Genomic DNA, 27,221 nt, shown 5'->3' on the forward strand with positions numbered 1-27,221 from the left:
TTGAGGCTAAATGTTATGTTATTGATATCTTACATTGTTATAACGGTCCGATTTATTTTTTAACACGAATGGGACGTTAATTTATCTTAGACGAATGTCTACACTAGATTCACTCCTAGTGTCTATTGTACAAAACTTCAACACAGATCAAGAACACGTGGTTAGCCTGACAAGAACGTAAATACATTTCCACCCCGAAACCCGACACAATCCAACAACAATGAACAATCAATCAATAATAAGGATAGGGGAATATATAACTCATTTGACACCTGTCAGACTATCTACATGTCTGACTAAGCAGACAACCAATCATTCTCGCCCACACATCATAAACAATATCATATTGTTGCAGTTATACAACCGTAATATTGTTATGGTTTGATACCGTGTAATTACAGATTTTCGAAACGCTTTCTGGAGCTGATTAACTTATCTTTTTAACGATTTTTAGATCCCTTTTATGTTGAAGGGGATCTGGAAGATTTTGAAGAAGATGATCCTGAACGTCAGTTTTATGGAGATGAACAAAGTAATGAGGACGATGAAATCACTCCAGATATGTGGCAGGAAGCTTGTTGGATTGTTATAAGCAGCTATTTTGACGAAAAGGGCTTAGTCAGACAACAGTTGGATTCTTTTGATGAATTCATCCAAACATCGATTCAGAAAATTGTTGAAGATTCTCCCATTATCGAGTTACAAGCAGAAGCTCAGCATAGTGGTGGAATTTTGGAAACTCCTGTAAGTTGACCCATAACTTACACATATTCTTTTTAGGTTCAATATCGTCTAAAGTTCGAACAAATCTATCTGAGTAAAGCTACTCATTGGGAAAAAGATGGCTCCTCTGTGCCGATGACACCCAATGATGCAAGACTACGAAACTTGACTTATGCAGCACCGCTTTATGTCGATGTAATGAAGAAAATAATTCGTGATGAAATTGAAGAGGAAAAACCGTTAGAAAAGAAGTTTATAGGCAAAATTCCGATTATGTTGAGGTAAAATATCCTTTTATAAATAAATGGCATACCTTTTCTAATTCACATTTCTTTAGATCTACATATTGTCTTTTATCAGTGATGAGTGATCGTGATCTTGCTGAATTAAATGAATGTCCTCTAGATCCTGGCGGATATTTCATCATTAATGGATCTGAGAAAGTTTTGATAGCACAGGAAAAAATGGCTACGAATACAGGTTTGTTTTCCGATTAGCTAAAACATGGAACTTTTATTTTAGTATATGTTTTTAAACAAAAGGATAGTAAATATGCTTACAAAACAGAAATTCGATCATGTCTTGAGCATAGTTCCCGACCAGCTAGTACATTATGGATTAATATGATGGCACGTGGTGGTAAAGATGGCAGTAAACGAGCTACTATTGGTCAAAGAATTGTGGCTATATTACCATATATAAAACAAGAGATTCCAGTGTTAATTGTATTTCGCGCATTAGGTTTTGTCGCTGATCGTGATATATTAGAACATATAATTTATGATTTTGATGACACAGAAATGCGTGAAATGATTAAACCTTCTTTGGATGATGCATTTGTAATTCAGGTAAGTTTTAATTTACATTTTATTGACTCCCAACTGTATAGGAACAAAAAGTCGCCCTTAATTTCATTGGTTCTCGTGGTGCTCGACCTGGTGTAACAAAAGAAAAGCGTATAAAATATGCTAAAGAAATCCTTCAAAAAGAAACTTTACCACATGTTGGAGTATCAGATTTTTGTGAAACACGTAAAGCTTACTTTTTAGGCTATATGGTTCATCGTTTATTATTGGCTGCGTTAAAACGTCGTGATGTTGATGATCGTGATCATTATGGAAATAAACGATTAGATTTAGCTGGTCCACTTCTCGCATTTTTATTTCGTGGATTATTCAGAAATCTTACTAAAGAAATTCGTTTATATGCTCAAAAATTCATAGATAAAGGCAAAGATTTTAATTTGGAATTGGCCATACGTAGTCAAATTATTACAGATGGTTTAAAATATTCACTTGCTACTGGTAATTGGGGTGATCAGAAAAAAGCAAATCAAGCACGTCCAGGTGTCTCACAGGTAATAAATCTATTTTATTTATTTATTATTTATTTAAACACATGAATATTGGCACAAGGAAGCACCAGATAAATATGTGCCACACAAATCTCATTCGATTTGTGTGAGGGCTGTGATACTGCCCAGGTGCCCAAACTGAAGCAGATGGTTTTCTTAGGGGGCCACACCTAGAGCCGTTGACCTAAAGGTGTGATCCACAAGGCAGTGGAGCATCGTGATGAGATGCAGTCCCATGGTAGTCGGTGACCAACGATTGATTCGTACGCCATTTGTTCCTTCAGGATACTGGAGCCCATATTCACCAATGGTTTGGAATGAGGGTTTTCCAACTCCCCTAGGTGGACTTTCCGTGTCCACCAACCCAGTTAAAGCACCGGACATTCGCTTTTCGTCCTCTCAATTTCGTAAACAACAGTAATGCTGTGAGAAGGCAGTGAGTAGGACTTCCCTGTCAGAGGCTATATGCGCGTGGCCATGTGAGAGCACTTGGAGAGGGAGAGCGTACTCTCCCCACCCTCGGCCGTACCAGGGCATTTGGGGGCTAATAAATCTATAATTCTATAATTACAAATGTAACATTTCTGTTCACTTTGATCTATATATTTTAGGTGCTTAATCGTTTAACATTTGCATCAACGTTATCACATTTAAGACGACTTAATTCACCTATTGGAAGAGATGGAAAATTAGCAAGACCTAGACAATTGCACAATACTTTATGGGGTATGATTTGTCCAGCTGAAACACCTGAAGGTCATGCTGTGGGATTAGTGAAAAATCTTGCTTTGATGGCATATATTTCAGTTGGAAGTCAACCATCACCTATTTTAGAATTCTTAGAAGAGTGGAGTATGGAGAATTTGGAAGAAATAGCTCCTTCAGCTATTGGAAAGTAAGTAATTTTTTTATAAATTGATTTAGTTTAAATCATAATTTTGACTACTTATTGTTCATATCGAATGGCTAAACCTTCTTTTATTTGATTTAATATTGTTCTAGGACTTGTAAAATATTTGTCAACGGCTGTTGGGTTGGTATTCATAGTTCACCAGATCATTTAATGGGTACTTTACGAAAACTGCGTCGTCAAGTTGATGTCATTGTCAGTGAAGTCAGTATGATTCGGGATTATCGTGATCAAGAAATACGAATCTATACAGATGCTGGTCGTATTTGTCGTCCATTGGTTATTGTTGAGAAAGGCAAATTACTATTGAAACGTAGTCATATTGAACTTTTAAAAGATAAAGCGTATAATCGTTACAGGTAAAATTCTATGATATTTTTTGTTTGTTTATGAAATAGAATTTCCCACTGTTTACAAAAGTAAAGGCCGGTCGAAATTATTAGCTTCGAATTAGTCCTCTTTTTTCGATATCATAAACTGAATTTGGCTAAACAAATATGGATAGTGGCTAGCAATGGAATCCAGTTTAACGCGCGTTTCGTCCTATTTGGGACTCGTTAACTGGATGTACCTGCATCTCAGAGTTGATGTTCACTCTGGGACTCGAACCCAGTATCTTTCTCTTCAAACGCCATCGCGTTATCCACTCGGCCTCTGAGTCCTGATAGCCACTCGCTTGTGCAATGGGGTGAAGTTTAAATTCACTTCGTATTGCTTTGTTTGAATCTTCCCATTAGGAATTTCGCTAAGCAGCTGGAAGAGAGTTTGTCTAAAGTACTTAAACTTAGAAAGCACATATCGCTATCGTAAATTTGACCCTCATGAAACAAAACTATGTGTTTAACCTAATATCTCTGGAATTCGCCTGTTGGTATTAAGTGGTCTTCATCAATCTAATCTTGTGAAAATTGTTAGCCATTTGTTAAATGAGGGATTTTTATAGAGTTTCAGCTCTAATAATGCAGTAAGAGTTGAGTAGCTACTGTTAGATTAACCAGAAGAACCCACTCAAGGTCAATTACAGTCAGAAAGCTATCTTGGTTTCTTGGAATATGGATTTTTGAATATATATGTATATAATAAATGGTTCTATAATAAGTGATTACTAGCTTCAATTTTTAAAAAATCTCACATTTAAAATGATAAATTTAGAAACAACAATTAACTCTCAGCACAGATAAGTCTAAAAATGACTATATCAATATAAGCCAGTCGATAAAATAAACAATAAACGAGGAGGATCTGATGCAGACGTAAAGGCAAGGATTGTGAAAACAAGGGTGGTATCCCTACAGTTGAAGAATATATGAAACTCAAAACAACTATCAACCAATATCAAAGTTATAATCTCCCATACAAACGTCAAGACAGTTCTACTGTACGGAGCTGGAACTTAGAGAACTACTACAACCATAATCATAAAAGTACAAGAATTTATAAACAATTGTCTACTCAAAATACTGAATGTCCGTTGGTTGGATACCATCAGCAACAGCCTACTGTGGAAAAGGATAGACCAACTTCCATATGAAGAGGAAATTAGAAAAAGACGATGGACGGGGACAGGACATCGATTACGGAAAACATTAAACTGAATCACGAGGCAAGCACTAACTTGGAATTCTGAAGGGAAACAAAAAAGAGGAAGGCCAAAGAACACACTGCATGGAGAATTGGAAGGAGACATGAAAAAGATAAATAGCAACTGGAAAGGATTTTTCAAGACAGAGTTGGATGGAGAATGTTGGCGGGCGGCTACTCCACGATATGTAACAGGCGTAAGTAAGCAGCCGATGAAATGTTTATGATTAAGCGGTTAAAATACAAGGAAAAAATTATACGAACGAAAGCTAGCTACTCATGAGTAATACAGTTATCTTAAACAACTCCACACCTACATCTGTGAATTGGTTCTGGACTAACTTATTATTCAACCACAGATAACAACGGATCTGATGCGAGTACGTATCCACCAAATTTGTTACACCTCACATGCAGCACAACGAGGGAGATAAACTAACAAGATGGCAAGAAAATAATAACATAAGAGGTATAATTCAAAAGGAATGAATGAGATTAAAGAATGGACAGTATGTGTATCCAACAGCTAAGAATGAGTAGTAAATTCATTTAGTATTGTTTGTTTGAATCTTCCCATCGATGTGTTAGGACTGCAACTGGTCAGTCTCTAATTGGCATATGTGCATACTGTGCGTATTGCATTCCACTGCTAGCCACTATCCATCTTTGCTTACCATGCTTAAGAACGAATAGTATTTGTTAATGTGTCATAAATGCATAGGCTTTCTCTAAATATCTGTATTTAACATCTCTAGCATGGCAACTTGAACCTAATGCATATTTGCACGGCTTTCTGTGTTAATGAAGTCTATCTCTGTCTGTATAGAACATCACTGTACAATGTGTTTGTTATTGTATAACAAATAAATAACAACCGTACAATTTATTTGATGAATGTGCTTATTAACAAGATTGCCCTATATTTCTACGACATTATTATTATTATTATTGCATGATTATTCAATTTAGCTGGCAAGATCTTGTACTCAGTGGTGTCGTTGAATATATTGATACTTTAGAAGAAGAAACTGTTATGATTGCTATGGGTCCAGCAGAAATGCAAGCTGCTGTAAATTATTGTAAAACACATACACATTGTGAAATTCATCCAAGTATGATATTAGGTATATGTGCTAGTATTATACCATTCCCTGATCATAATCAATCACCAAGAAATACATATCAAAGTGCTATGGGTAAACAAGCTATGGGTGTATATATTAGTAATTTTCATACAAGAATGGATACATTGGCTAATGTATTATATTATCCACAAAAACCATTAGTTGCTACGCGATCTATGGAGTATTTACGTTTTAGAGAACTTCCAGCAGGTGAGTACTGTTGTTGTGTTTATTATATATACACTATTTAGTTTCGGGCAGCTACAAATTTTACATAAAGACTAGTAATACTATTTTACTTAGCTGCATAAATTAAACGAGATTAGTTTGTTCTAATTCAAAGATCGATTATGGTTATTTTGAGATCATTCTACGACGAATAAGATCTATGCAAGCCGGTTAGGTCAAACGATTGATTCTCAATATTTTAACAATAATTTCCCTTTCACATTGCAAGAGAATTTAGAAACTTAAAAGAAAAGCTTGCTATCCAAGGAGTTAAAATTTGCAGCGAAACAACTCTGTTTGTATTGCGGCACAATGAAAATAAACTAAAGGCGAAAACAAGCAGTCAGATAACAATAAATGTGAGTGGGGAAATATAAATTTAGCGAATCTTAACACGGTCTTCTTCACGCTACTAATTATTAGCAATTAAAACACTAGATAATCTGAAGTCTTCCTAGCAGAATCGAAACCTAAACGTGCTATCCAATGGTTGAAACCGGAATCCTTTAATCAGTAATGTATCACTCTGTCATTGTTGTATCTCATATTCTAACCAAGAAGCATACACCAACCTAGACATGATGGTAACCAAAATCTTGAATCTGTAAACTCGTAGATCGATTCTATGTCTTGTTTGTCACCCGTCATACTTCATGGGTGATACCACATGTATACTTTATTCTTATGAATAGTAGTAAATTCAGTAATTTAATAAGTAGTAAATCATCTTATGTGCCAGAAGTTTATTTTACACTATTGAAGAATATTTTAATGGTTCATCCATGTTATTGGTTTTCTATGAATGGAACAAGTTATACTCACCTTTTTTTCTTATCTTAACAAATAGACTGAATATCGTCTAAGCTGTATAAAATAAAATTCTAAGATCATGCAAGTATAGTAGAGAAGTTCCATTTCACTGTCTATTTCTAATTATGATGTATCTTTGTTTTCAAGAAAACTATTGTTTATCTAGAGGGGCAATTCAAGACTGTCACAAGGGGAGTTTTGTGGAGATTTTAGTAATTTTATATAGTTAAGATCATGAGTCAATTGAAGCTAGACCACCAGGGAAAACCTGGAAGCGCTGGATGGCGGTTTCGTCCTATTGTGGGACTCCTCAGCAGTCCGCATCCAGGATCCCGCCTCACGGGATTCGAAATCAGAACCTACCAGCCTCGCGCCAGAGCACTTAACCGATATTATGCAGCTATCATCGATTCGCCGTGGTTGATAATTTTCTCACATCCAACACTAATTTTATTACACTGGTCAGTATTTCTAAAAAAATATTGCTTATGTAAATTATTAGGTTTTTCTCTCTCTCTCCCTATCGTTACTGTAGTTTATTTTATATTTAGGTATTAATGCAATTGTTGCCATTGCAACATATACCGGTTATAATCAAGAAGATTCTGTTATTATCAATGAAAGCGCTATACAACGTGGTTTCTTTCGATCAGAATTTTATCGTACTTATAAAGATCAAGAAACGCGACATGGTATGGATTTAGAAGAAGTGTTTGAAAAACCAAATCCACAAAATTGTCAAGGAATGCGTCATGCTATTTATGATAAATTAGATGATGATGGATTGATTGCACCTGGTACTAGAGTTTCTGGTGATGATGTATTAATTGGTAAAACAATTACTTTACCAGAGAATGAAGATGAGGTAAGTTGATATCTTCATATATATTTGGTAGTATTGGAGTTCAGTCTGTCAAATGCAATTTAGAAAGTGGGCGTTGTGTAAATCGGTTCAAGTTGTCATACCTCACTAGCATAGCGAGATAAAGTTTTTCAGGTAAATCCCATGGTAGTAGAGGTAGCAAGAGTATTTGTGAAAAGATAAGGCATCGAAAAGACGTTCCGAGAAAATGTAAATTGATTATAACAAATTTGAGTTTCGAAATGTAGTACTAGGAAAAAAATGAGTAATCTATTGATGGAGTTTTAAATCTTCATCTATTGAATTGTCTGGAGCTTGTGTTATATCTGGTTGACCACTTCAATATCCAATCGTGGTTGACCTAGAAGTAGACTAGGAGGAATGTAAGAGTGGTCAGCCTAAGACGTGCCATCATTCCATCAAGTTATTGATTCCTCGATTAAGATTTGTTGGTAGGTAGTGACTACTTGATTAAGATTTATCAGATTATTGTGACAAATGGCTAAAGACTTTCAGTGATGTGGCTCATCGGTCGCAGTAACTCAGACACATTCACTCTTTGACTTCTCTTAGATGTAGTCATTGTAGTACATCTGTGAATGAATTAATGAAATGATACTGTGAAAGGTTCTTTCCAGCAAATTGCTTTTTTATAAGCTTTTATTTTTGAATACTTATTGTATGTTTAGTTAAAACGGTTTTGTGAACATTGGTTTAGTTTGTAGGTGATATCCGTCACTGATTTATCACAGTTAGGATGGTACCACTGAGAGCCAGGAAGCATTGGATAGTTGTTTTGTCCTAGTATAGAACTTCTCAGCAATGCGTTCACTTAAAATTGCCAGGGATGGAACCTAAGATTATCGGCCTTCGCTGTGGACACCTAACCAGTAAAACTATTTAGTCAGATTTCAATCGTGGTACAATTCCAACTTCAATCAATTTGTGATTTAGGTAGACGATCATCCAATACGATTGGTAGCAATTGTCTTATTTCTGACATGTCTACAGTTATGACGTTACACTAAAATCTCATTAAAGTTTTGGCGTAAGTCACTAATGAACTGATCATTATCGTTTACTCGGGGTGGTTTTATAGAGAACAGTTTACTTTGTAGGTTAAATTTATCACACAGTAATCTCAGCTAGGTTAGCATTGTATTTGGCTTAATTAAAGATGTTTTCTCATCTTTTGGTGTGTAAGTCAGTCAGTCAGCTACAACGTAGGACCAGGCACATTCATGCATCGATCCAAGTTGCCATACCTCGTTAGCACAACGAGATGAACACCAAATTCATAGAAGTAGTTAATTTAGTGGTGGTAATATATAAAAGATAGGTTGTATATAAGGATATAGTATAGGAAGGAAGAACGTTATGAAGCAATTTTAATCGCAAGGTTTAAGGGAAGATAAAGAGTGTATACACCTACGCCATTGTGATCGATTCTGAGCCATGTTACCTAGAGTCTCCAACCATTGGTTACGATAGTCACACAGACCCCAACCAAGTAGTCTGCATCTACCACTTGGTTTAGTGTGTAAAATTACAACTGTTTATTAACTCATCATAATTAAGATCACACAGCTTGAGTAAATGACATTTCTCAAGAGAAAGTTTTCTTAGTCGAACTGTCTTGATTCATTTAATGACGTAATGGGTTTCTTTCGTCATATGTTAATATATACTACTTACTAAGTAGCTTAAAGTTTTGTCCGTAAATTTGTTTCACAATTAATTAATCCATTCGGACACTTCGTTTATTAACTTGTTTGTGTGTTTATATATGAGGACTTAATTATGACTGTATTTGTTCTATTCTAATCACTATTAGAACGAAATGGGAAGCATAAGTTCTGAGAAAAAATCAGTTATCCTTTTTAAGATCAAACATTTTTCACCATAAAGCATTGTACTTTATTTGAGTCGTTGGTAGAGGTGGGCATGAACTCTACGTCTAACATGTGTATTGCCTATTCGGTGATTTCACTACGCGCGTACAGTGCTTCAAAGGGTTTATATAAAATTAGACCAAGTCCTTTAATTTCGTAAACCATACTTCGCTGTTGTCAAACAGTTCAAAATCGACTGATGTGTAGTATAGTGAGCTTTTGATAAAAGTATATCTTGCTTCCTTCGCAAGTGAAGAACTTTCCAAAAAATAAACTAGTGTTTTATGGTTGTGTGTTGCGATTCCATCAGAAATTATTGTACAAAAGTGGCTAATGAAACTTCCAAAAATGGTAGATGATATTCCAGACAATCTCTAATGATCAGGATGTGATCCTGATGTGCAATCCAACACCTGTATGGCTGGTTTAGAAAATTAAAATATTGACTATCTAGTTTAGGTTTTTAGAAGAAATTAACAATAATTCACCTAGTATGATAGATAAAGAGGGTCTTGACGAAGATTGAAGTAATCTGTCATAAATTCACTTCATTTGAAGTACCACTTATTTTATTTATTTATTTAAACACATAAATATTGGTACAAGGAGGCACCAGATATATATGCCCGAGAAGTACCATCAGAAACTGTAAAGAACCAGACCACTGTTTTATGCATCGGGTAAGACTCTTTAACAGTGCATATCCACTCAGTTGGAAATATGTTACATTGAATTTTAAACCACTGGTGTAATGATTTACTTCTCATCGCAAGACCTAAAGGTCTTGAGTTCGATCCTTGATCTAATCGTCATTATTCACTACTGAGTAGTCTTAACGCTTTATGAATTCGATGTTACAAATCAATCTGTAATGAATTTCCACCTAATTATTATGAAACAACTATTGGATATTGAAAGATAACGAAACATTATTCAACAAGATGAATACTTAATTTTCATTAAACATTATATAATATGAAATGATATAGAATAGAGACAATACATTAGATCACGGAATACGCTCTGAACATATTTATTTTTTACTTATTTAAACACATAAATATTGGTACAAGGGGGGCACCATATATATATGCGTCACACAAATCTCATTCGATTTGTGTGAGGGCTGTGATAATGCGTAGGTGCCCAAACTGAAGCAGGTGGTTTCCTTAGGGGGTCACACCCTGAGCCTTTGACCTAAAGATCTGATCCACAAGGTAATGGAGCATCGTGAGGAGAAACAGTCTCATAGTAGCCGGTGATTAACGATTGATTCATACACCATTTGTTCCCTCAGGATACTGGAGCCCATGTTCACCATTGGTTTGGAATGAGGGTTTTCCAACTCTCCTAGATGGACTTTTCGTGTCCACCAACCCGGTTTAAGTGCCGGGAATTCGCTTTTCGTCCTCTCAATTTCGTAAACAACATCCCTACCACGAGAAGGCAGTGAGTAGGACTTTTGTGGTAGAGGCTATATATACGCGTGGCCATATGAGAGCAGTTCGAGAAGGAGAGCGTACTCTCCCTACTCTCAGCTGTACCAGGGCATATAATAATATTATAACTATAAGCAAATATGGATGATAGCTATCAGTGGAATCCAGATTGCGCATTTCATCCTATTTAGGACTCATCAACTGGATGTACATGCATTAATGTTATAATTGAGCTTTATAAATGAAATTTTATTTTCTCTACTTTTATCATGCAATAAAATACATTCACCCATTAATAATATGATACCCATAGAGATAGAATTAGATGATGATGCTGATGATCAATATATCCTTGTCCAAATCATAAAACTAGTAATCCATTCAACAAGAATCATGTATAGATACCATCATTACTCCTTCATTCTCTTATTATTCTATCTCTAATTAATTATGATTAGTGTTGTAGATATGTGTAAATATATATATATTGTTAATATAATCTCTATGATTCATTCCCATAGATAGATATATCCACTCTAATCTGAACATGACACCAACAGAGAGAGAGAGAGAGAGAGTACAATTATAATGAGTCATTTTGAATGTCAATATATATCTTTTCAACCTTTTTCCTTTTGTGTAATGAATATACACTATGTGTCTTCTTTGGAGTATCTTCTATTATCAGTTTAAAAAGAATGTGTTTATCTGCTGATAAGACCATGCTTTACATCTTTTTATCTTCCCTTAAACCATGAAATTAAAATGGCTTCATAACTTTCTTCCTTCCTATACTATATCCTTATATATAACCTTTCTTTTATATACTACCACCACCACCACCACTAAATTAACTATTTTTATGAATCCGATGTTCATCTTGTTGAGCTAATGAGTTATGGTAACTTGGACCGATGTATATATGTGCCTGATCCTATGTTGTAGCTGACTGACATCATTTATCTTTACAAGTTCATTCAATTCTCGTTTGTTTTTTTTGATTGAAACATTGAACTATGACATATAGATTGAGAATAACATATGCCAGTAATCATTTAAAAAATTTTTTCTTTATGTTGTTTACAATTTTGAAGGTAGTGAAGTGTTTCAAGGTTATATTGTTTGTTTTTTTAATAACTAATATGTCATTGTATCCAGCACTTTCGATCATTACCTCTATTCATATAGTTAGTTTCAAAGTGAGTAAATACTGGATATTAGAGTGTGTAGATTTTCATCAAACTGTAAGTTAAGATCGGGTGTTCACTATCTCCACTTTTGTTTAATTTCATCATAGACCTTACTGATGGAAATAACGTTCTCGTCGACTGAATTTTCAGGAACTGATCTCCTTCCAGGAGGTCCACTTATCTACATAGAATACGCAGATGACATAGTCCTGTTTGGTGAAGACGCTGATAAAATTCAGTCTTTTGGTAGCACTGAGCAACAATGTCAGGATGTTTGGGATGCGCTTCTCCTCCTCTAAATGCAATTTATTGCTTCAGGACCGGCCTGCATCAACAGTTGATCTAAGGGTAGGGAGTAAAGTAGTTGAACACGTCGACAAATTCACTTATCTTGGAAGTCTAACCAGCTCTAATGGGTTGGTGTCTGACGAATTCTCTACACGGATTCAGAAAGCTCGTTTGGCTTTTTCCAAATTACGTCATCTATGGAGAAGGAGAGATATTCGTCTGTCAATTAAAGGACGAGTATACTGCTTAGTAGTTCGTTCTGTTCTGCTTTACGGCTGCGAAACGTGGCCATTAAACGTAGAAGATATTCTCAAGTTACTAATATTTGACCACAGATATCTTAGGAATATTGCTCACATCTGATAGGATCACCAGGTAAGTAATAGTGATGTTAAACTCCAGAGTATTAGAGTATGATGATAAATCATATGTTGAGGTTGTAAATCTTTACCGACTGAGATGGCTGAAACACCTGTCACATCGCGTAATGTTGACTAGTGGTTGACACGGTTAGAGGCGGTTAAACCAAAACATGGCATCAGTCCTTCAAGTCATTAACTTTTGGTGTCAGCCGTGTTAGTAGATACAGACTACTTGGTTGGGATCGGCGTGACTATCGCGACCAATGTTGGAGACTCTAGGTGACATGGTTTAGAATCGATCACAATGGTGTAGGTGTATACACTCTTTGTCTTTCCTTAAACATTGAGATTAAAATTGCTCGATACCTTTCATTGTACGAACTAATTCTTTCTTCATGTATTATCTCCTTATATGTAATCTTTCTTTTATATATTACTACCATTGAAGTAACTACTTCTTTGAATTTTGTGATCATTTTGTTATGCTAATGAGATGTTGCAACTTGGACCGATGCATATATGTCCCTGGTCCTACGTTGTAGCTGAGTGACTGAGTAGGACCACGTGAATATCTCAGTTCCCTTTATTTATGATCATTTAATACTGAGTTCTTGTTTTAGATACACAAGTAAGAATTCTTTTCACCTAAAAAAGCTAACATGATTTAGTGTTCGATGTATGTTTTTGTTCAACTGTCCTCACACATAATTTAGATGGAAGGTGGACAACGACGATATACTAAACGTGATGCCAGTGTATTTATGCGTCGTAGTGAATATGGTATAGTTGATCAAGTCATGGTCACATGGAATAATGAAGGCAATAAATTTTGTAAAGTACGTGTACGTACTACCAAAGCACCACAAGTTGGTGATAAATTCGCTAGTCGACATGGACAAAAAGGTACTTGTGGAATTCGTTATCGTCAAGAAGATATGCCGTTCACATGTGAAGGAATTACACCAGATATTATTATTAATCCACACGCTATTCCTAGTCGTATGACTATTGGACATTTAATTGAATGTTTACAGGTAGGTGATTTTGTTTTATAAATATATATTTAGTCTTCTGTAAAACCTCTATTGTATTTTTCAAAAATTGGTAATAATCATTAGCGATAAGTCACAGATTCGAGTCCCGTTCTATCGACTTCTTTTTGAGCGACAAGTAGTTATTTTTGTACCTTGTTACGCAAAACATGCATTTATGATTAAAAGCAAGTTGATAATATCAGGAATCCGTCAGTTTAAATGAGGGTACATCGAAGCAGTGACTTGGTAATTCGACATCATGGCTGAGATACTGTCTAGTTGTTCAAACAGACCTGTTAATCACAAACTTTATCTTTAATAGTCAAAAATATTCAACTAGTTAGTTACAACTTGAAAGCCTGAGCCAGTGTTTTAGAGTCTACTTGATGATTGAAATAAAGTTTTGTAATCTAAAATTAACATGATTTCAATTCAACCAAAAATTACAGATAAATCCGTTGCCTCCTTACTTACATCCGTTTTATTTATTTCTTTATTTGAACACATAAATATTGGTACAAGGAAGCACCAGATACATATGCGCCACACAAATCTCATTCAATTTGTGTGAGGGCTGTGATACTGCCTAGATGCCCAAACTGTAGCAGGTGGTCTTCTTAGGGGGCCACACCCGGAGCCTTTGACATAAATGTCTGATCCACAAGGCAGTGGAGCATCGTGAGGAGATGCAGTCCCATGATAGCCGGTGACCAACAATTGATTCATACACCATTTGTTCCTTCAGGATACTGGAGCCCATGTGTACCATTAGTTTGGAATGAGGGTTTTCCAACTCTCCTAGGTGGACTTTCCGTGTCCATCAACCCGGTTAAAGCCCCGGACATTCGCTTTTCGTCCTCTCAATTTCATGGAGAATACCCCCGCCAGGAGAAGACAGTCAGTAAGACTTCCCTAGCAGAGGCTATATACGCGTGGCCATGTGAGAGCATTTGGAGAAGGAGAGCGGACTCTCCCCACTCTCGGCCGTATCAGGGCATTTGGGGGCTTACGCCTGTTACTCCCAATGGAGCATAGGCCGCTGACCAGCATTCTCCATTGCCTCCAGTCTATAAAATATTAGTTCTATGTAATAAAACCACCTTCTGACATTTATTTTGTTGTTGTTTTTTCAATATGTATAATGACTGTTTATTTCTAGGGTAAAGTTAGTGCAAACAAAGGTGAAATCGGTGATGCTACACCATTTAATGATGCTGTAAATGTACGTAAAATTTCATTACTTTTACAAGAATATGGTTATCAACATACCGGTAATGAAATTATGTATAATGGATTTACTGGAAGAAAATTAAATTCACAAATTTTCTTAGGACCAACTTATTATCAACGTTTAAAACATATGGTTGATGATAAAATTCATAGTCGTTCACGTGGACCTGTACAAATACTTAATCGTCAACCTATGGAAGGTCGTAGTCGTGATGGTGGTCTACGTTTTGGTGAAATGGAACGTGATTGTCAAATAGCTCATGGTGCAGCACAATTTTTACGTGAACGTTTATTTTTTGCTAGTGATCCATATCAGGTATATGTGTGTAATTTATGCGGTCTTATAGCAATTGCTCATCAACGGAATAAAACTTATGAGTGTAGAAGCTGTAAAAATACAACTCAGGTTAGTAATATTAATGATGCACGTATTGTTTTTTACATCGAATAAATGGTATGTTATTCATCTGAGAGATTGTACCCGACATTGACACAATCATTAAGCTTATCAACCAGGATGGATCAGTACAGCTTTATTGGCTTAGACAATAGTTGTCTTAGGTTTTCCAGTGTCAGACAGAGAAGCGGTAAGGATTAAAGCAGCGAACCCAAGCTAACCGTATTAAGATGCAATAACAATAAGGCGTTCCTCTCAGACGAATTGGCACACCTCACCTTATCTTATGCCGGCGGTATGGTTTCGAAAGTAAAGGACTAATATATTAAAAATTGCTCCTGAAGTTGTTTGTGACCGACTTCAAACAGCTGTGATCACGCGCTAAAGTTAATACATCTATTACTAACGCAGTTTCCTCCTCAAGAAATATGCGTGCATGGTATGACCAAGCAGAACGTGACAACGGCCTATATTCCTTTAGCAACATATGGCAGATTTTCTATTCATATAGAGTAAATAGACTGATTAAAACAGGAAAACTTAATTATTTGTTTTCTATGCATATCTACCAAGTGATGGATAAAAAAAAAGACGAACAGGACATCTATGTATATATCTGAACTAATCCAGTTTTTTGTCTTATTTGAACACCAAGCCTCACGACTATTTATTTGATGATTCTAGTATATACAATTAATGCTTTGGATCATTTCTGCTATCCTAGACTCAATTAGTTCAACATGTGATTAGCAACACATATTTCACTTAGCTCGGGCATCATTGATATTTAAATAAAACTGGTTATATTCACTACTACTCATAAACAACGCTTTCTTTATATTTGATGATTAAACATTTCCATTTTTTCTGTTTTGTTTATTACCTTAATAGATTTCTTTAGTGAAATTACCTTATGCTTGTAAATTATTATTCCAAGAATTAATGTCAATGTCAATCGCACCAAGAATGATGATCAATAGTCCTGCAGCTTACTGATACTAGGGTGGTGGTGTTGGAGGAAAGAATGGGTTTTTTTCTGTCCATGTGTTTCGGACTTCATCATTATCATTCACATTGTATTGAGGCTTGCCTTTTTTTTATTTCTTTGTACATACAACTTTTCTACATTATCATTTATGTTTTATCATCTTTCTGATAACGGTGATATCGTATAAAGGTGTGGGAATGCAAATATAGAGACTGACCAGTTACAGTCTTAACACATCGATGGGAAGATTCAAACAAACAATACTAAGTAAATTTAAACTTCACCTCATCGCACAAGCGAGTGGCTATCAGGACTCAGTGGCTGAGTGAATAACGCGATGGCGTTTGAAGCGAAAGGTACTGGGTTCGAGTCCCAGAGTGAACATCAACTCTGAGATTCAGGTACATCCAGCTGAAGAGTCCCAAATAGGACGAAACGCGCGTCGAACTGGATTCCACTGCTAGCCACTATCCATCTTTCCTTACAATGCTTGCGAATTAAGGCTATATCGAGACAATACACACAGTATGCACATATGCCAATTAGAGACTGACCAGTTGCAGTCCTAACACATCGATGGGAAGATTCAAACAAACAATACTAAATGAATATAGATAGGTTAGTTAGTAGAGATGAATACACGAACGGGAATACAGTAAGGTTTTAATAACGAAGTCACTGATTAATGTTATATCTATAAAGGTCTACAGGTTAACGGAAAACCGAATATAACCAACTTATATTATGTAGCATTCAAAACTAAGAACAAAAATGACGTAATCTTTTCATAATCCACAAATAATATATATGGATATATGTATATATTTATTTGTTCATAGATTCTTTAATACAAATTCGAGGCAAATAAGAGTTGTATGGTAGGTAATAAATAATATAACATGTCAGTCAGTGATCAGTAGTATTAGAAGTAGTAGTAGTAATGTTTTACAACTTGTGGGGGGGGCGGTCAATAATTAGCTGATCCTTTGTATATGTATGTAGGAAAAAGTAGATCTAAAAATGAAAAAGAAATTTGATAATATACACAACAAACTTTGTATACTACAATATGCATAAAAATATAGCCATATAATGGAGAGGTGTGATTGGGGGGTGATGGTGTTAAGTTTTAGTACATGTGGAATTTTTTCCCACATTTTTCCACAGAGCCATCGCTTTGTTTCGACGCTCATGGATAAAATATGGGATACACTGAAAATAGATGTACAGTCAGATTAGTCGACTATCCAAAAGACCTGGTGGTCGATCTGCAAGCTGTACAACAATAATAAACAACACATAACTTGCTATCAATTCCAAATGTTCAAAAATTATTATTACCGTTTTCCTAACATACTTAGGACTGTATCCATCGAAATTGAGGGAACACACACATTTCTACAATGACATTCAAGTCATCTGTTTCTTATCCTCCTAGCTTTCGTTATTAGATTGTATAAATATAGTTTCAAAATGAGCTCATAAGTTCCAGTATGATCATACTTTTAACTATCAAATTCCTTTCCCCCCATTTAATAAGATTATAGTTTGTTTGAATTATGTGTAATGCAATTTACACTAGAGCGTGTCAGTATGAGAATATGCCTTGGAACTATATATCTGAAACTTGACTAAAATTTTCTAAGAAAGAATATCCGTTAAATGTTCTCAATGAGAGTATCCAGAGTATATGTTAAGGCTTCATGATGTGAAAACAAATGTTAGTTTTTTTTGTTAAATGAATCTCTAGCTACAAATATTATGGTTGGAATCTTCACATCATCCGACCTATCATTACCAATAATATCTGGACAAATGGTCACCTGACTTTCATTGAATCGGTATATTTGGCAGTGATGATCCTCATAATTTTGCGGGTTATCAGTGAATGTTTTTCCACAGAACAAAAGAGACATTCAACACTCACGCGTTAAATAAATTAATTTCGAATTATGTCTCTTGTAAAGTTGATCAAGAAATATGACAAGTATATTGAATAAGGAGTATGGGTTAACACAAAGATCCTCAATTATACTACATTACTGTTGATAAATATGTGAAGGGGGGTTTGTAGAGATTTTAGTAATCTTATATAGTTGAAAGCATCAGTCAATTAAAGCTAGACCACCAAGGAAAACCTGGACGGCCGTTTCGTCCTATTGTGGGACTCCCCAGCAGTGCGCATCCACGATCCCGCCTCACGAGATTCGAACCCAGGACCTATCGGTCTCGCGCGCGAACGCTTAACCTCTAGAACCATTGAGCCGGCATCCAACTGTGTTAATGTCTAACTTTAACCATTCCACGAAATTGAGCAACCGTCCACCAGTGTCTTTAGTACTCCCAGGTTTTCCATGGTGGTCTAGCTTCAATTGACTCATAATTTCAACTATATAAAATATTTGAATGGTCAATTTTTCCTAAAGTATCATGCATTGAAGTGAATAACTATAGTCTAACCGTAATTCACTTTGTTGATATACTAGTCGATTGAAGATAGTCCAGCAGGATACAGAGGATCCACCTAGTGGAGTTTCGAAACCCTGATTCCAAGCCAATGATGCACAAGCGCTTCATGACCCTGAGCGAACAAAAGACGTATGAACCTATTGTAGGTCATCGGCTACCATGGGACTGCATCTCCTAACATTGCCCCACTGCCTTGACCTCTACATCAAGGGCTCGGGGAGCGGGTCCCTAAGAAAACCACTTGCTTCGATTTGGGCACCTAGAGAGTATTCCAGCCCTCAAACAAATCGGATGATGAATATATATTTGGTGCCTCCTTTTACTAATGTTTATGCGTTTACATAATCAAGTCCATCAGGAAAGTCTTCTTCCAGAGGTTTAGTGTTAGCTGACCCTCGTCAGCAAAGTAATTGATGCTTTCTATGGGATTTGAACAGTGTCACTGAGCCTCACAGTTCGACATTATCACTGCGTCGTTTCAGTCTAAAATGTTCACCAGAATACACATTTTAAAAAAATAGGCAATTAATTATACAGTCCGAATAGGCATCAAAAAAAGTTAGTAGAAAACAGGGTACATACTTACTAAGTTTTATTTATATATACGAATTGCAATAACTCATCAACCGAATCGTTCAGATAATAATGAGACCAGTTTACGTTTTCCTCGATAAGTTTGTCTTAAACATTCAACCAAACTACGAAATTGTAATGGTCCATCTGGTCGAAGTAAATGAAAGGTGTCTCTGGCTCGTGTTAAAAAATCAACAAATTCTGCATATTGACGTGGACTAATATTTGCTAGTCGCATATGTGTAGCCATAACAAATCCATTAATAGCCGCATCTAATAGTCCTTTCAATGGTGGTCGATCTAAACTAAGCATTTTACCCGTACACCCCGATACACCGGTACCATTATTATTATTATTAACATAGTGTGGTGTTGGATTGCAAAAGTGTGTTGCACACGAATTACCACCTGAAAAAAATGTAAACGTGTATAGAATGAAATGAGATAACTAGTATCAATATGATGACGTTTAAATAAACTTAGTACTTGTTAGTAGTTAGTACAAAATAAAATGATTGAATTTTGGGGAATAAAACCGTCTTAGCGCTCATGGAAGTTTGCAAACAGAAACTCTAAATCATTCGGTATCGTCAAAGAATAATCATTATTTACTTTATTACGCAACTGACAGAGTCAATACCATTTGGTTACAATGGATATCTTAGCTCTAAATGTAACTTGACAAACTATGGATAATTGTAAATCAATTTGAAATTATGTAGATCATCCCGTTCTTACTGAAATTTGATCAGTCTTGGTTGGTACATGAGTATCCTGTACAGATTGACCCGATATACCTAATATGACACAATTTGATATAGAATTGATAGAATGTGGCTAGCAGTGGGATTAAAAGCACGCGTTTCGTCCTACTTGGTACTCTTCAGTTGTATTGCATGTACAACCTGTGGATTATTGTAGTTTGAACATAAATTTTTTTTTAACTGTTAGCTGGAATACGCACAATGTTAGATTTTTATAAACTTGAATGTAGTTACTAATTCAAACAGGAACAGGTTGACGCAATCGAAGTCGATGAGCGAGCGGGAGTGTTCTCAACGATTTCACCCACTACTTAATTCGATCTATTTCAACCTATAACGCATGGTGCCTATTTTAGAATCAAATACATGAATATCTACAAGCAGGTTTCTGAAAATATGTGTATTTTATACATTTCGTTATAAGTGTGAAATTTTATAGAGAGTTGGAGTTATGAATTCAGTTGGAAGCTAGACCACCAAGGGAAAAACTGGAAGCACTGGACGGCCGTTTCGTCCTATTATGGGACTCCTCAGCAGTGTGCATTCACGATCCCGCACTCGCGAGATTCAAACCCAGGACCTACCAGTCTCGCGCCAGAGCACTTAACCGATAGGCCACTGAGCCGGTTTTCAACGGTGTTAATGTCTAACTTCAACGGATCCACGAAATTGAGCAACTATTCACCAATGTCATCAGTGAGTTGATATCTACCAAAAGACCTGGTTGTACTCCACTGGAGTCCCACAACAGCCGTCCTGTGCTTCCAGGTTTTCGATGGTGGTCTAGCTTCAATTGACTCATGATCTCAACTCTATAAAATTACTAAAATCTCCACTAAACCCCTTCTGATAAGTGTGAAATGTTATTTCAAACCATTACTAATATTTTCAAATACTGGTCACAAAACAAGACGACAGCTTCATAACAGATATATTACATAATATGAAATTCAGTAATTTAACATTTGAAGTACTCGACTTCCCAACTCCTTGGCTATAAAGTTCGAATTATATCTCGCCTACTTTGGATTGGTTGCATACAATAGTGTAGCTATAAGCTGAGTATATAAATTCATATTTGATTAACGAGTTACAGGAATTAAGAGCAGTCAACATTTGAATCCTAGCCTACCATGGGAATCATTTAGTCGGATACTAGTAATGTAGTGAACGAGACACAGGCGGGGACGACCAATTGTATTTGAATACAAAACTACAGAATTGCTCATTAAAATCTGAGAACCATACAGTAAATACTTCATTTGTAAAATATCAATCAATTGTCTCAGACTTCATTTCCATACCAATCACTCTATGTTCTCGTTCTCTTCGATTTTCTCAACTTTCTGCCGCTGTGAGGCATTCCACTTTCGATTGGTGATACGTGCTACTTATATCTGTTGACATCAGTAGTAAACACTACAGTACCACTCCATTAAACTGATCATACAAACTGTACGCTTTAAAGCTAAATGTATCTATGGATCTAGATTTAGTTAATGCATTGGATTAAATTATACATTACATGATAAAAATCAACTGTACGTATAACTTACGTCCAACTGATGGTATTGAATTAGTCATATTGTTATTCATCATCATCATTGATGATGACGATGATGATGAATCTATTCCATTGATATTGTTATTATTCATATTTATATTACAATTTGTCGAATTTATATGAACTCCACATGGTATAGATCGACAACGATGTAGAATATCTGTCAATAAGGTAGGACAATGTATATTACGTATAACATGATTTAATATTTCTTGTAATGCTCCAGGACCAAGTCGATGTCCCAAAAGACATGCCCATAATACATCATTACCAACTGGATGACTTTCCTTTAAATATTGTTAGGTAAAAATAGGAAATTAATTGAATATGATTAATTCTAGTCATTATTATTGAAGAATGATATAGTCGACAACAAATTGTTAAGCATAGTATCAAGGACTGCTTTGATTTCGTTGGTAATATAAAGAAATATGTCAGTCAAGAATAACTTCACGACATCATTAGATGTATCATCCTTATTCGCTTACTTGAAATCGTCGATTTGCAATGAACTAACAGAGAGGCGCATGGAAATCTTGATTCTCGCATCTGCCATTTTTAAAACCACCCCATGATAAGAACCGTTAATGATGACAAACTATCTGGGTTTGCCACATCCATGTATATTTACTAATTCAACTGCTCATGTGAAGACAGTTATATAGGGCGAACAATCCGGCAAATCCATCATCGCATTTGTCTTGGTTGAGTGAAGGACAGGTAAGAGTGATCTAGAGTTATATTCTCGCTCACTTGGTGGACACAGGTTATCAAGTTGACCTAAATAAGGCTTTTAGGGTTATTCATCAAATTTACCACATGGTTTAGGAGTTCGTCTTTTGCACAACTATTGTGTAACAATCCGACTACACTGATCTTTATCCTGATAATTTGGTCTAGCTATGTTGTAGTTTAGCAAATAATGTCGCGAATCTTTATTCTAATCTAATTGTTTACAAAAAATATTTTTGATTGCAATCCGTTATTAATAGTAAACTGTTCCATTATGTCACCTAATTGTACTGGCACATGTTTGAAATGAAAACTAAACAACGACCAATGATATTCCAAATAGCAATCTAAATTTATATAATAGATGTTGTTCTCGTTTATCCATTGTTTCAAAACATTTGAAACATATTCAAGGTAGACGGAATATGTCTTATTTATCCAGCGTGCGGAATCGAGGATCCGAGGGGTTTCCATACTAAGATGAAACGGTCGTCCAGTGCTTCCACGTTTTCAGTGGTGGTCTAGTTTACATCGAATCATGAATTCAGACATTAAAATGACTATAATGTGACTGATAGACACAATGGGAAGATGAATGATTATTATAGTGCTACTTAAAAATGAACCTATCTCCACCATTGTTTATGATACATTCTAACTAGGACAGTAACATATTTAGAATGCTCAGACTGATAACCAATATTCCTAATGAACTGAGTCGGATCAATTGTGTAATTGATTCTCCTGCATATTTCACATTAGTCAGAACAGTTAAATCAGTTTCGAATATGTAAAATGTGTTCTATATCAATTAGATCGCGATTAAGATTGGACAATCTATAATTGGTTGAAGTTAACTTGTAACATTATCATTTCACAATAAGAAATATGAAATAAAACTGTGCAAACATTAAAATAAATACAACGCAGTGGAAAAATAGCATCTTATTGTATAGTTTATATCCAGGATAGATTTTAGATAAACAACTATTCAAAACTAGGAAGGACTGAAGGGATGTTTCATTCGAGTATGAGACTCCTGAGCAGTGCATATATTCAAGACGTCATTAGAGATCAAACTTAAAACTTTCAGGTTTCGTAGGGAGTGCTTACTCTTCAGTCCATTCGGTCAGTATTCAGTAATTTATATTTCTAAACTCAGTGAATTGATAAACTTTAGTAGTTATCTTTTAATTACATTGATGAGTGACTACTTCAGATACGACATGATTGAACTTCAGTAATCACAGATTCTCACAAGATTCAGTGGATGAGCATTGTTGAGGAGTAGTTTATTAGAACGGAAAAGCTGCCTAATGATTTTTAACTTTCACTGGTTGTCTAACGAAAGTCAGCTCAAGATATAAGCTGTAAAACTTAAAAATTTCCGAAAAACCTCGCATATTACCAATTTTTTGAAAATTTTTTTTTACCTGAGTTGTTGACAGGACAAATAATCGTGTAGCATGTAATGCAAAAGGAAATGCTCTCCATGTCCAACCACAATTATCCATATAACGTGCTAATGAAAATAATTGAATTGGTCCAAGACCACCAGTTTCAGCAGAATTTAATACAAGACGATAAATTGCATCAAAAGCAATTGGATCTTTTACTGATAAATTTAATGCAGGTAATGAACAATTAATTGGATCTTTAGCTGCAGCCTGAAAAAAACAAGAAAAAAAAGTAATCATAACAAGAATAAATTACTATTATATTAATCAAAGAATTTCTACAGAATGCATTAGTTTTACATGATAAATGAAATTTTGTAACCATAGCAGATGGTTTTCATGGGGACCCGATCTCTGAGTTTTTGATGTAAAGGTGTAATTGTCAAGACAGCAGAGCAACGTTAGAAGATGCAGTCCCATGGTAGCCGATGACCAACAATAGGTTCATATATCATTTGTTCCCTCAGGATGTTGGAGCCCTTGTGGATCATTGGTTGGGAATAAATGTTTCTCAACTCCTCTACGGAGATCCTCTATATTCACTAACCCGGTTAAAGCGTCGGAAATTCGCCTTTCGTCCTCCCAGTTTCATAAACAACACCATGCCACGAGGAAGTAGTGAATAGGACTTTCCTATCAGCGGTTGTATAAACCTGTTCATGTGAGAGCATTTGGAGAGGAAGAGCTAACACATCTCACCCTTGGCCTTTTGTAAAGCTTAACAGTTAGAATTTAGGACGTTAAGATCAAGATTTATGGTTAGAATTTAGGGTTATCTTATTTATACAATAATTCTGAATTGTAAACCTTACACTTGTAAAACATAATTTCAAACTTTGATCCTAAACTTATTATAGTTGAAAGCGTGACTAAATTGAAGCTAGACCACCATGGAAAACCTGGAAGCACTGGACAGTCGTTTCGTCCTATTGTGGGACTCCTCATCAGTGCGCATCCATGACCTTCACCTCGCGAGATTCGAACCCAGGACCTACCAGTCTCGCGCCAGAGCCCTTAACTGATAGACCACAGAGCCGGCATCTAATCTCTACAAAAATCCCTTCAGGATAATACTAAACTTATTAAACATTGATATAGAATATCAGAATAATGTAATTCTCACATTCAGTGTTCTATGTCTTAGTTTCTAAGTATTTCATGATGTATTCTCTTTGTTAAAAATTACCCAACATCATATGATTGATTGATTGTTAGTCAATATGTTGGTTTAAAATTTTTTCATCATGACCTTAAATAGACTTCCTTGATCTTGATTAATTTGACATAATCTTTAAGCTTAACTGTAGGTTCCTTTTTAGTGTGTATGTGGGGGGTAAGGGGGGGGGAATACAACACAATACAACGACAACAACAAAAAGGTCTCTAGAAAGCAATTTAAAAAAAACTTTCAGTATTAATAAGACATAAGTAACCATCTAACTAATCTGATAGAAAACAAACAGCACGTAAACCTTTTTACTGAATAATTGAACATTGAATGTTCAAAACATACAATTTATATTTACATTTAGAAATAATGGCGCCCAGGAAATATACAATAAACATCATAAAGGATAATGACAATATGGCGCACATTGTTTTTTTTTAAACAAGGAAAGTATCTCAAATAATTACATACGTGGTTTAAAATAGAATCAAAATAGACAGATAAGTGGGTTAAGATGAACAGCAACGCTTTTCAATGTTTACTAATAGTATCGATTATCTCTTTTCGTTTTACTTATCGGGTGGATATGACAAGGTCAACCATAAATTTCATAAGATGTTACATTAAGCTGAGCTACACTGGACACATATAGAGCAGGCAGTTGCGGATGATTACAGCCGTCTGAAATAAAGTCTATGATGGAAATTATATTCATATACTACTAAGTGATTGAAATTCCTGGTTACAACATACCCGGTAAACATTCAAAACGTTGGAGATAACGGCGAGACTATAATTTATGAATGATGACCTTTGAACGAATCTTGAGTGACTTTGAAAAATATTAGCCAATCGGTAAACAGTCAGTACAGAGTAAAAATATATTATACAAAACCAAAAAATTAAAGTGGATACAACACTTTTTTTATATGATCCAAAAACTTGTCAAGGTTAGAAAGAGGTTCAAAGGTTCTAAAATCGTAATGCATACAGTAGAGAAACTCATCCGTATGGCTTCATAATACACAGTCTCTGGAGTCATTATAAGGTCACAAAAACCCTCTCAGCCTCGACCACATCGCTCCACTATTGTTTGTGTGTACTCCAGTTGTGTAAGTTTATCATTTTTATTAGGGATATGTCCCTACAATACTCATACCACTGAACAGCCGAAGTTTCAGTAACATCTACGAATATTGCAGCCAATGTTACTGGTGTTATTATTATACAGTTGGCGGCAATTATTATAATATGCCTTAATCTCAATCTGGATCGAGCGATAAAGGTTTCTATTCTAGCAAAAGTCTTCCTTCAAAATATGTTGAATCGAAGGACATTACGATAGTCTGCACAAGATCTACAAGTCATTTGATCACTGTAATTACAAATACAGGAACTTCTTAGTAGTTTCATTTGTTGTAGCTGTTTAATTGTCAAGTCTTCTCTAAAATCCCCTGTGAACCGATTGTACATGAACACCAGGTACTGAAATTGCCGTCGTGACCTTGAAGTCCCACAGACTCTTTTGATTGGCTTGTCCATCGAATGAAGTCACCTTCAAAACGATCTTATGTTACAAATACTTTGGGTAGAATTTATAGGATACTCTATACATACATGCATCAAAAATAAATTCTACGATCACTTTATTTTCGTAAAAAAACACCTTATTTGAGTGAAACAAAACACAGGGGAGGGAAATGCAAGAACCTGTAAACTAACGAAATAATCTCCTGGTAATTTCACTTAGTATTGTTTGTTTTTGAATCTTCCCATTGATGTTTTTAGGACTGCAACTGGTTAGTCTCTCTTATTGGCATATGTGCCTCGATATAACCTTCATTTACAAGCATTCACATTACATAAAAAGGTAATAGGAAAAGAGAGTGTAATTAACTAATCCACCATTTTAATATTACTCATTCTGCTAAGTAGTATACATTTAAAATAGACACATACGTTTTTTTTCATAGTTGAAATCATGAGTCAATTGAAGTTAGACCACCATGGAAAACTTGTCTGGGAAAAAAGGATAAAAAAAAAAAAAAAAAGCTTAAATAGTAAAAAAAAAAAAAAAAAAAA

The 27,221-nt window shown here is 35.4% G+C and overlaps 2 protein-coding genes and 2 non-coding genes across 4 annotated transcripts in view; 3 read left to right on the top strand and 1 right to left on the bottom strand.

The window, feature by feature from the left end:
• Positions 1-561: 561 nt before the first annotated feature.
• On the top strand, positions 562-16,457 carry Smp_130680 (putative dna-directed rna polymerase II subunit; the record flags this gene model as incomplete). Its single annotated transcript, XM_018788946.1, has 12 exons — positions 562-744; positions 781-1,004; positions 1,061-1,203; positions 1,246-1,571; positions 1,613-2,080; positions 2,689-2,972; positions 3,080-3,346; positions 5,538-5,902; positions 7,282-7,595; positions 13,477-13,797; positions 14,957-15,433; positions 16,316-16,457. The coding sequence occupies 12 exons, from the start codon at positions 562-564 to the stop codon at positions 16,418-16,420; spliced, it is 3,477 nt and encodes a 1,158-aa protein (XP_018654438.1). The 3' UTR covers positions 16,421-16,457.
• A 265-nt stretch (positions 16,458-16,722) lies between these two features.
• On the top strand, positions 16,723-16,795 carry Smp_tRNA_01147_Pseudo_TTG.1.1. The gene has a single exon. It is a non-coding gene (tRNA).
• Positions 16,728-16,794, top strand: Smp_tRNA_01280_Gln_TTG.1.1. The gene has a single exon. It is a non-coding gene (tRNA).
• Positions 16,796-17,198: 403 nt separating the features above from the next.
• Positions 17,199-27,221, bottom strand: part of Smp_130690 (putative zinc finger protein) — a gene marked incomplete at its 5' end in the record, with an annotated part of 45,677 nt that continues 35,654 nt past the window's right edge. The window contains 4 exons of the mRNA XM_018788947.1: positions 17,199-17,426; positions 19,468-19,862; positions 21,775-22,069; positions 23,948-24,174. Coding sequence (XP_018654439.1) covers positions 19,504-19,862; positions 21,775-22,069; positions 23,948-24,174 — 881 coding nt within the window. The 3' untranslated portion in view covers positions 17,199-17,426; positions 19,468-19,503. The remainder of the gene's footprint in view (positions 17,427-19,467; positions 19,863-21,774; positions 22,070-23,947; positions 24,175-27,221) is intronic.

This window comes from Schistosoma mansoni, chromosome W (assembly GCF_000237925.1).
Source record: "Schistosoma mansoni strain Puerto Rico chromosome W, complete genome".
Taxonomy (NCBI): Eukaryota; Metazoa; Platyhelminthes; class Trematoda; order Strigeidida; family Schistosomatidae; genus Schistosoma; species Schistosoma mansoni.